This window comes from Lolium rigidum, chromosome 1, assembly GCF_022539505.1.
Source record: "Lolium rigidum isolate FL_2022 chromosome 1, APGP_CSIRO_Lrig_0.1, whole genome shotgun sequence".
NCBI lineage: Eukaryota > Viridiplantae > Streptophyta > Magnoliopsida > Poales > Poaceae > Lolium > Lolium rigidum.
In genome coordinates, this window is record NC_061508.1 from 161,708,720 (window position 1) to 161,720,393 (window position 11,674).

Genomic DNA, 11,674 nt, shown 5'->3' on the forward strand with positions numbered 1-11,674 from the left:
GTGTTCATCTACCCTTGTGTGATTTGTGAACTGTGTCTAGCACCTGGGCCATACCATGTACCCCTGAGATGAGCATAGTTGCTGATAAAAAGAGTTGGCCACCATGCTGCCCAAGTGCCCATCCTCTTCCAACAGTTTTGAAATTCAATTCTTTTTGCGCGTATTTTTGTCGCCCTCCGAGAGCCGGTGCACGTGAGACGGTGCACGTGAGACCTTTGCCCCCATATAACCTCCTCCCGGTGTAGCATTTCTGCGAGCTTCTCCGCTGTTTTGAGTTCAACGGGAGACAGTCCAAACCGCCTTGGATGCTCCTGAGCTCGCATAGCTCCCTCTGCAACGTACGGATCTGAAGACGCACGCTGCAAAAGGTAATTTCTCCCCAGCTTGCCAAATTACCTGAAACATTTGACAGCTTTTTAGTTAGAGCCTCAATGGAGTTGTAGCTAGCCGTTGCATTCCACGACTGCGCCAAGGTGGATGAAAAGTTGAAAACGAGTCATTGGTTTCCCACATGACCTCATGTAAAGAGGCACCCCTTTCTTCCTGGTAGCTGTTTCTGAGGGAAAAGACGCAACAAGATCGGTAGATGATCCGAAGTAGGAGTAGCAAACTCCGGTAAGTGATGCAACCTCCGCCTCCGCGCGAATTGTTGTGTATATCTCTACAGATGGGTGCTGCGACCTGGAGGTTGGCGGCGCGGTGGCGCGGCTGGGGAACGTGCGGCAGTTCGGGCTGCGGGAGCTGCAGGCGGCGACGGACGGGTTCAGCGACAAGAACATCCTGGGGACGTGACGGCGAGGCCAGCGCGCGATCTAATGGACAATACAGCTACTTACGGCTTACGGCCCAGCACAGTGAAGCCCACTGAGCAAGGCTTCATGATTAATCTGCCCTGTCGGTGACCCATTGGTGGTTAGTGATGAGCCGGCGGCATGGCTGGCGAGGGCTCATCTCGGCGGCGGCGGTGGCGGTGGCGCGGTTACTGGAGCCCCTCCTGCAACCTCTGGCTTGGCCGCGGTGGTCGACGTATGATTGGCGGCGTCGTTCGGGGAAAAGGTAATCAAGCAACTCCCCTGTTAGTGCTAAGTGAATCCGCCATTACAGTAGGATGTGTTCCACGCAATCTTGACCCGTAATTAACACCACTAGATAAAAACCTAATTAAACTGATTCTCTCTATATCATAGCATGGCTCCCACATAAGCATCTCGACCTGTTGATTCGTAGCATAGCAGTATAGCATGGCTCCCCTGCCGGCTTCACCTGTTCAATTGGCAGGCCGGCAACTTGTGTTATCAAATAGCTTCCCGTTGTCTGTACTAATTAGGGGCCGGCAATGATTCCAAGTTTTTTACTTGCCAATTGTTTATACTGAAGATCCCGTGCCAAGCTTTACTCACTCAAGTATCTTCAAATATTCCCTTTTTTAGCACCAACTTGCCGTTAGGTACTCTACTCGTCGAGACTAGCAAACTAAACCCAATTGTTTGTTCAGCGACTGCAGCGTGAGGTGGCCTTGATCTGGTCGTCCATGCCACATGTGTACCAGCCTCGAAGCATCAGTTATAAGGATAAACTATGGGCAGTGATTGCAAATTGTTTACTACATCAGTTGGCGGTGTCGCTCGACGTTCGGGGCAAGGTAAGCAAGCCAACTTCCCTGCTAAGTGAATCCGCCGTTACAGTAGGATGCGTTCAACGCACTGTCGACCCGTACGTAATCAACAACACCGAATTAAGCTGATACGCTCTCAGTACAACTCGCCCTCAACCGTCTCGCATCCCAGCTTCAGCTCTTTGATTGGCTGGCCTCCATCAGGCCATCTTTGCCAATAACTTGTGTATTATCCAATAGTAGCTTCCCATGGTGAATCTTTAGTTGGCAGTATTAGTTATGGACCAGCAAGGATTCAAAGTTTTGTACTGTACTTGTTTATAGTACTGAAGATCCCTTTGCCGTGCTTGACTCTCTCAAGTACGGTTTAACACCAACTCAGATTGTTTACTTGATTGGTCCATTGTCGAAAATGAAACATCTAAGTTTGAGGGGTGCAGAGATGCTATGTAAACTGAACGACAATCGCTTGCACCAAGGAAGATGCCGTGTTTGACTCGGATGCCCTTCAAATATCTATTTCTTTACCACCAACTTAACAGTAGGTATAGTTTAAAATAAAAAAATAACTCAATTGTTGGGTTAGTAGGTAGGAGAAACCAGCCAGAGCAAGCGAAACTACGTTTAGATAATCCACCGAGCTAAACTGAAGATACACTAGAACACCGTGTATGCAAAAGCAAAAACTCTAAAGGGATTGCACAGTTTCTCATAAGCACACCAGGATTGCAAGCAAGAGCTTCAATAGCAGGTACGTGTATACATACATGACCCATAGCTAGCCTAAAATTCCATGTTCAATATATCTTCTGCATCAGTAACAGACAAGATGCAACAGTTTAGTCAGGAAACACGCAAGCTTCATGTACAAGCCCAAATTAGTTAACCGGATGAGCAGCTCAAGCCGGTCTTGGTTGCTATTCATCGTGTTGTCTATATGTGACTTTTTTTTTTCCAAAACAGGATAAACTCGCGTACCATTATCAGTTAAAGGGACATAGATGTTAACCATAACAGTTTTTGTTTTTCCACACAAAAGAAAGTTCAAAACACACAACGCTTTCATCAACAGGGAAACAAACAGCAACAGCAGAACAACACCAATAGGGTGATTCCTCTTTCTATGCAATCGAGGTACCTAGATAGGATCCCCAGCCGCTCTAGATCTTTGTTGGATGGGAGATCAATATGGAAAGAGCGGAACTCAAGAGTTCTGAGGCTGGTTCTTCAGCCATCTTGTACGTAACTGTTCTGCTTTATTAATTCAATCAGGCAAAGTTTTTGCCATTTTGGAAAATTAAAGGAGTACATCCATCCCAACCACAACTTTTGAACCTAAAATTAAGCCATTTGCATCACATAATTATACCCCCAAAATTGGACTCGATCTGCTGCTTAGCCATATCCAGTTCAATCTCACAGTGCACCTATTTTTCTCTCAATCTGTTGCTTAGCCATATCCATTTCAGTCTCACAGTGCACCGGTTGTTTTAGCAACATCCATATGAAACATGGCATTCTAGTGTAAGCTGGCTAGAGTTTCTCATCTGCACTGGTCCATCCTGTTATTTTCGGTCTGTAATGTGCTTAACTTAGTTGGATCTCTGACCTGTATTCTTTGGAGAACAACAGGACAGCTCACTGCAGTTCATCACTCACCAAGCAGACAAGCCTGAAAGTTTGTTGGGGTTCAAAGTGAAAAGGAAGACGCCATGGTAGAAAATCAAATCTAAAGTCATTATCAAGCATGTATGCGAAAATTCTCAAACTTATTTCTTGATTCATTTGGCTCTGGTTGTCAATTCAAGCATGAATGTTCTCTTTCTCACTGTCGTAAAAAAAAAAATACTAGCAGACTCTCACACCCATGGGCCATGAGTGATAAAAAAACCTGGTAGGGATTGACTCACAACCTTGCTTCAGATTCTTTACCTTTTGATGCCTAGGAATAATAAAGACAACAGTTATCACTCTCACCAAACCATGAGACTGCTTTGATAGTCTTACATTCAGAAACACACAGGGAGGTTGCTGATCTTCGAATGTAGCCCATTCGAAGGAAGGTACGTCGTCTTTGGTTTCTAGGTACACCGTCCTTTCGTTTCTACTGCTAACTTATTTTCATGCTATCTTAGGTTGTACTCAAACTTTCTCCTTGAAAGTAGCTACTATATGATTGATGTATTTCCTTAAGGAAGCACTCTATGATTAATGTATTGTGGATTCTTCTAGCTGGCATGACAAGTACAGTGAAGATACTCTTAGTGAAAAAGGACGAGTCTATGAACTTCCTAATTCATCAGTCAAGGTCCAGCAGCTGGCAGGTATATATATCTTCAGGCTTTATTTTTCACTTCCATTAGATATTATAATTATTTGGGACAAGTCTGTATCTCAGATGTTAATAATTCTTTCATAGTGTGACATATTGCCCAATAATTTGTTTGTGTTATTCTGTGCATATGCTCTTCTTGCATTGAAGGTATGAGGATTTTCTTTCTGAAATAGATCAGGTTAAACCTCCTGCCTTTTCATCAACGAAGCACACATAACTGGCGTAGCTATGTACAAGTCAGGGGGGCCACCGCCCCCCCCCCCCCCAACAACAACAACAATAAAGCCTTAGAGGTGAAACCCATAAGATCTCGTAATCAACTCATGGTTCTGGCACATGGATAGCAAGCTTCCACGCGGCTCTTTCCATGGCTAGTTCTTTGGTGATACTCCAATCCTTCAGATCTCTCTTTACGGACTCCTCCCATGACAAGTTTGGTCTACCCCGTCCTCTCTTGATATTATCAACACGCTTTAGCCGTCCACTATGCACCGGAGTGAATCAATATGGCGTACAAGATAAATTCGAAATTAGAGGTTGTAGTACATAATGGTACGCCAACAACTGAGTAAACTGACAGATACATCTCCCTTAATTGTCTGAGGCTTATGCTTACTAGATCAAGTCTAGAATAGATTCTCTTGATAAATTTGCCATGATTTTTAGAAAGTACTCAGTGGAGAGTATGTTCTCTTGAAAACCATCTCTCCCTGACATTCAAATTTTATTTTTTTCTTTTCAACTTGGTTTTAGTGCCTTTTCACTAATTACTATTTCTATATTGGTAGGTTACCATCTGAAGCTGGCTTTGATCACCCAATCCGAGCCAATATACAGGTTATACTTCAAAAAACAGACCACAATTTTCTACCATTACCGAAGGGCTCACTTCCGATGTGTATTCTTTCAACCACAGTCTTATTGCAGAGTGCGGACAAGCTTCTGGAGGCCTGCGCTGAATATGCCCAAACCATCTTAGACGATGTTGGACAAACTTCTCAGCAATCGGTGCTACCCCAACTCTATCTCGTATATCATCATTCCGGACTCGGTCCTTCCTCGTGTGGCCACACATCCATCTCAACATGCGCATCTCCGCACACCTAGTTGTTGAACATGTCGCCTTTTAGTCGGCCAACACTCAGCGCCATACAACATTGTGGGTCGAACTGCCGTCCTATAGAACTTGTCTTTTAGCTTTTGTGGCACTCTCTTATCACAAAGAATGCCAGAAGCTTGGCGCCACTTCATCCATCCGGCTTTGATCCGGTGGTTCACATCTTCATCAATATCCACATCTTTGTGCAGGATTGACCCCAAGTATCGAAAGGTGTCCTTCTGAGGCACCACCTGCCCATCCAGGCTAACCTCCTCCTCCTCGTGCCTAGTAGTACTAAAACCGCACATCATGTACTTAGTTTTAGTTCTACTAAGTCTAAAACCTTTTGATTCCAAGGTTTGTCTACATAGTTCTAACTTCCTATTGACCCCCGTTCGACTATCATCGATTAGGACCACATCATCCGCAAAGAGCATACACCATGGGATATCTTCTTGTATATCCCTTGTGACCTCATCCATCACCAAATCAAATAGATAAGGGCTCAAAGGTGACCCTTGGTGGTAGTCCTATTTTAATCGGGAAGTCATCGGTATCGCCATCTCTTGTTCGAACACTTGTCACAACATTATCGTACATGTCCTTGATGACGGTAATGTACCTGCAAGGCCCACCACATGACGTGTCGCGGTATCTTATCGTAGGCCTTCTCCAAGTCTATGAACACCATATGCAGGTCCTTCTTTTGCTCCTTGTATCTCTCCATGAGTTGTCGTACCAAGAAGATGGCTTCCATGGTCGACCTCCCATGCATGAAACCAAACTGATTTTTGGTCACGCTTGTCATTCGTCTTAAACGGTGTTCAATGACTCTCTCCCATAGCTTCATCGTATGGCTCATAAGCTTAATACCACGGTGGTTAGTACAACTTTGAACATCCCCTTTGTTCTTGAAGATTGGTACTAATATACTGCGTCTCCATTCTTCTGGCATCTTGTTTGTCCGAAAAATGGAGTTGAAGAGCTTAGTTAGCCATACTATCGCTATGTCTCCGAGGCCTCTCCACGCCTCAATGGGGATACAATCAGGGCCCATTGCCTTACCTCCCTTCATCCTTCTCAATGCCTCCTTGACCTCAGACTCGTGGATTCACCGCACAAAACGCCTACTGGTATCATAAAAGGAGTTGGCCAGTTCAATGGTAGAGCTCTCAGTCTCCCCATTGAACAGCCCGTCGAAGTACTCCCACCATCTATGCTGGCGCCCCCCAGCTTTTAGAAAATTAGTGAAGGAAAAAATATATAAGGCTTATAGTAGAAATTTTTGAGCTCCCCCCCCCGGATCATGGTTTTTCAAGCTCCGCCACTCCACACAACAATTCATTTATTTGCAAAGTTTGTTACTCCCTCCGATCCATAAAAAGTGTTGGGGTTTTAGTTCAAATTAGCTCAAATTTGAACTAACCATTTATTATGGATTTGAGGAAGTACTAAAAGTGACTCCGCAAAGAGAGATCAATAGCATACAATGCAGTAAATGGCACATCTCATATTCTTCTTTTAACAATGATTCGGTACACCTCCTCTACATAATATATGGTGAAGATTAGAATGTACCCCTTCGATTACAAGGTTAAGATAGTCTTTAATATGGCATAGACTCTCATTCAAATCTAAGCTTACAGATGATTAGTATTATACTTTTGAGGTTTTGGTTCCAATGCTTAATAGTTACATTGTCCCTTCCCTTTGTAGATTATGCTGTAAATAAACTCCGAACACACATTGGTTACCTCCTGTGCAACCTGGCTACGCCAAATACATAGCAAATGGCGGAGGTAGTGATTCTTTCAGTTGTGATAAAGATTGGAGTCGCTCTAGGGAAGGAAGCAGTAAAACAGGCTAGCCTGCAGTTCCAACAGTTTAATACACAGTTAACAGAGCTTCAGGGCCGGATGGGTCGCATCAGAATGGAGCTCAGGCTAATGCATGGATTTCTTTGTGGAGTGGACATACGAAATAGGAGGAATCAGACTTATGAAATATGGGTTCAAGAGTTGAGAATGCTTGCCCATGAGATCGAGGACATTATGGATGAGTATTTGTATTTTGTTGGCCATAAACATGGTACTGGATGGGGTACCTATTTGAAGAAAGGATGCAAGCAACCGAACGTGTTGATTTCCTTGAACAAGATAGCTTCAATGGTTATGGAAGCAGAGACTAATCTTGGGCACCTATTCCTGGTGAAAAGTCGGTGGGTTTCAGTTGTTGATGGTGGGAATTCCAGTAACTCAAGTGACATTGTTGAGAGGTCCCAACATCTCGCAAGCTCTTCACGTTCCCTTGGTGAAGAAGATCTTGTGGGAGTGGATGAAGACAGAGAACAACTTGAGACATGGCTGCGAGGTATGCATTTGGATTGCTCTGTCGTGATAGTGTTGCATGGAATGGGAGGGCTGGGTAAAACAGCTTTGGCAGCAAATGTCTATATGAAGGAGAGAGAAAAGTTTGATTGCCATGCCTGGGTCTTTGTCTCTCAAACTTACTCCACAAAAGATGTTCTTAAACGTCTAATAACTGAACTATACAAAGAGAGCGAAGACACACCAGGTGATATCACCAACCTAGAGATTGATGGCCTTCAAAATATACTGATAACCTTCATTGCGGACAAGAAGTACTTGATCATATTGGATGATGTTTGGACTCCAAAAGCATTTGATGAATTTTCTAGGCTTATTCGTAATGGAAAGAACAGTAGACTGATTATCACAACACGGGAAGGTGATGTCGCTGCACGTGCCACTCCAGATCGTATGTTAACACTAAAAGATTTACCAGAAGACAAGGCATGGGATCTCTTCTGCAAGACAACCTTTGCAAGCTATGCTGATCATGAATGTCCTAAAGACCTGAAACCTTTGTCTGAGGAAATAGTTCTCCGCTGCAAAGGCCTGCCTCTTGCTATTGTGTCAGTTGGTAGCCTCCTTCGTGTGCGTGAGAAAACTGTGGAAGAATGGAGAAGAATAAATGACCAGTTGGGCTGGGAGCTAATAAATAATCCTATGCTCGGCGATGTGAGGAATGTTTTGCATCTGAGCTACATCTACCTTCCAACACAATTGAAAAGTTGTTTCCTGTATTGCAGCTTATTTTCTGAAGGCTATCTTTTTGGAAGAAACATGCTTGCACGGTTATGGACAGCAGAGGGATTCATCGAGGAGAGGGGTGCAAGCACATTTGAACAAGTGGCTGAAGGATACATGAAAGAGTTGGTCCAGAGAAACATGCTACAACTTGTTCAAAGGAACTCATTTGGTAGGATGAAGATGTTCAGAATGCACGATATCCTACGAGAATTGGCAATTGATTTGTGTCGGAATGATCTTTTTGGTGTTACATATGACGAAGACAGATGTGCAGGATCTCTTGATAAGGATGGGCGTCGATTGGTAGTACAGAAACTAAAGAAGGACATTGAACGATCAATTTCAAGTGTACACCAGCTTCGATCCATCACTGTATTAGACAAGAGTATGCCATCACTCACTCTACTACATTTGCTGTGTGAGATGTCAACATATATGACTGTGCTAGAATTAAGTGGTCTACCTATCGTGAATATTCCATATGCTATTGGGAATCTTTTCAATCTTCGTCATTTAGGTCTGCGTAGATCAAAAGTTAAGATGCTCCCAAAGTCTGTTGAGAAGCTTTCAAATTTGTTGACACTCGACCTTAGTAGATCTGACATAGACGAGCTACCTGGTGGGATTGTTAAACTGAAGAAGCTTAGACACTTGTTCGCTCAAAAAGTTAAATATCTAAATGGCAGATTTCTCTTGTCGTCAAGTGGTGTAAGAATCCGCAGCGGTCTTGGTAATCTAACAAACCTGCAGACACTACAATCGTTGGAAGCACAGGATGAGTCTGTTAGAAAATTGAGGGAGCTAAGACAACTGAGAAGCCTACGGTTATTCAATGTGAAGAGAGTGTACCATGAACCCCTCTGCGAGTCTCTAGTGGAAATGCATTTTTTGTCCAAGCTACATGTTATTGCAAGTGATGAGAATGAGGTTCTTTTGTTAAATGCCCTCCCGCCAAACCTACAAAAGCTAAATTTGACAGGAAAATTAGACATAGACTCTTTCCAAGCTGTAGGTCGGAACTTATATTCCTTGCGTCTAAATCTATCACAGCTGACAGAAGACCCCCTGCCATCCATTTCTCTGTTGTCAAATTTGACAGAGCTATTTCTTGATGGAGCATACAACGGAGAGAAGCTGGTATTTCTCGCGGAGTGGTTTCCCAACCTGAAGACTCTTCAGTTAAGGGACCTTCATAATCTTAAGAAGCTAGATATACAGGAAGGTGCTATGGTGACTTTAGAAAAATTATCGCTAGTCAACCTTGACAGCATCACAGAAATCCCACCTGGTATTAAGTTCCTCGTGACCCTCCGGTATCTAGGCTTTCACGAAATCACACAGGGCTTTTTGACGTTGTTGCGTGAATGTGTTCGAAATGGTGGTATGCGCCAGTTCTGGTATACTCCGCGAGCTTGACTGCTCCTTGCTAGTCCATAAATGTGTATGTAAGTCACACAACTGCTCGCTAGTTGATTCTTTGCACTGGTACTCGTTTTCTCATGCATATTAATAACTAGTTTAACATGTGTTGATGAGAGTTGTTGCTATATACGTAGGTTGGCAGAAGGAAGGATGGAAGTGAAATGTCTTCATCTGATGCTTCAAGACTCCTGCCTTTAGCTCCTCTTGACAAACATTGGACTATTGCATCTCTTGTTCCATACCGTGCTTCATTTTCATTCTTTGTGTTCACAGAAATAACAATTACGGGCTACTGTAGGTGTGCTTGTGAAATGTGTTTATCTGTTTCTTTTAATAACATTGCACCTATTGTAAGGCTAGATATGTGTATTGCTCGCTGTCTTTTAATTATTAGTGTCAGGATTTGGAAGTGGAAAGGTTCGTCCCGAAGAAGGTTTTCCTGCTACTTCCAAATATTTAGAGTTCGTTTCATAGACTACAAGTTGTAATTTGACTCTATAAGTCCACCCCTTGTTGATCAATCTGTACACTATGGTTTTTTTCTTTGCCAATATACTTGGTACTGTTATATACTATGGCATTTCTTGCTTTCAAAGATAATTTGAATATCTGCTTGAAAATTGCAGTGCATGAATCCTTCAGTACAGCTAATTCTCCTTGTAAACTCATGGTAAGGACTAGGAAGATTAAGCATGGCGACTGACGACTGGCAAGGAGATAATTTGAATCCCCTTGTAAACTCCTTCTAATCCTCAAGTTTTGTAGTGTATGTTCAGTGATTTGCAGAGAAGCAAGAAAAAAAGGCAAGTAATATAATGAGTAATGTTCAGAAAGTTGCAGCGTCAACACATATTTACACTGGGTTCACTCCTTCTGGTTGGACTGTCGGAGCGCCTCCTGTCGTGAGTTCATCGGCCGTCGGTGAGTTTCGTCTTCCACCAGAGAGACAGGAGCCAGAAAAGGAGAAGTTCTCCGTTGGTGCGTGTGGTGACGAAGCCCTGCACCTTAAAGCGGAGGGTAAGCTGCATAGTAAAGGGAAGAAGCTCCGTTCTGCTGGCGTGTGCGGCGATGAGGCGCTGCTGCCGGTGGAGATTTAACTCCTTGGTATCGACTATCCAGTTAGTGAGGCCGTGGACGAAGAGGGGTTGGGCAGTGGCAGAAACGCCTGCAGATTGAACTCCTTGGCATCGACGGGTGTGGCGATGGGGCCCTACCACCGATCAGGATTCAGTACTTTGGCTTGTTGATCTTGTTAGTGAGCTCGTGGATGAAGAGTTGCTGAGCGGTGGCAAGCACACGCGAGCTGATCTGGTATGTTCCTTTTTCTTCAGCTAGCAGAAGCGAATTTCCTCCACATGTGGTAGCTAATTGTGTCAATTAGTTCTACACAAAGACAGATGCTGCTGAAAAACAAAAGAAGAGAGAGAAGAAGTCACTGAACGTACCATAGTCTTGATTTAGTTGGCTACAGCCACACAAGACAATAGAAAGCACAGAAAAGAAACTGCTGACCACAACAGGAACTACTAACCACATCATATATAACATGAAAGTAATAAAAAAACCACTTTTAAACTTAGGAGTATATGCTCTTGGTACCCGAGAAAACATTTTAAAATGTCAACAAAAAAACCTGAACAAAAATTTGGCGCGTATATGTCAACACTATATGTGTGCATACCAAGTTTCACGAAAAAATAATATTTGTGTGTCATGTGTTAAAAAGATAAAGAAATGTCCTGTGAAAAGCTTTTTTAATCACCAAAGTTTGTTTTATTGCACGCGACACACACAAAAATGTCGATTTTCCACGGAACGACTTTATGAGTACACATAATATCGAGATTTACGCAACAATTTTCTATTTAGATTTTTTTGACATTTTTAAACTATGTTTAAAATTCATTTCAAAACGGGTGTAAAATCGACTCATCTAGATACAAAAGAAGTGCATAGGCATAGCTGAATAGGCTTAGGGTGTGCAATGTGATTGGCCACTAAAACAAGAGCATCTACACCTGAGATCAGAAACGGATTTCCGGAACCAAAACGTTCCGCAACCAAAACGCTAAATGCAGACAAGACAACCG

General features: G+C 43.2%; 1 protein-coding gene across 4 annotated transcripts; it reads left to right on the forward strand.

The window, feature by feature from the left end:
- The first annotated feature begins 3,125 nt into the window (after nucleotides 1–3,125).
- LOC124683889 (disease resistance protein RPM1-like) lies at nucleotides 3,126–10,156 on the forward strand. 4 transcript variants are annotated; one of them, XM_047218321.1, is made up of 5 exons: nucleotides 3,126–3,364; nucleotides 3,562–3,678; nucleotides 3,751–3,939; nucleotides 6,766–9,607; nucleotides 9,719–10,156. In XM_047218321.1, the coding sequence occupies exon 4, from the start codon at nucleotides 6,840–6,842 to the stop codon at nucleotides 9,576–9,578; it is 2,739 nt and encodes a 912-aa protein (XP_047074277.1). In that variant the 5' UTR covers nucleotides 3,126–3,364; nucleotides 3,562–3,678; nucleotides 3,751–3,939; nucleotides 6,766–6,839; the 3' UTR covers nucleotides 9,579–9,607; nucleotides 9,719–10,156. The 4 variants fall into 4 exon arrangements, with proteins under 4 accessions (XP_047074277.1, XP_047074284.1, XP_047074281.1 ...); XM_047218328.1 differs by having other exon boundaries at nucleotides 3,126–3,678; nucleotides 6,766–9,603; XM_047218325.1 differs by lacking the exon at nucleotides 3,562–3,678.
- The last annotated feature ends 1,518 nt before the right edge of the window (nucleotides 10,157–11,674 follow it).

Excerpts from the sequence above, each read along its gene's own strand:
- LOC124683889 (XM_047218328.1), top strand. The coding sequence starts at position 6,840 with ATGGCGGAGGTAGTGATTCTTTCAGTTGTGATAAAGATTGGAGTCGCT.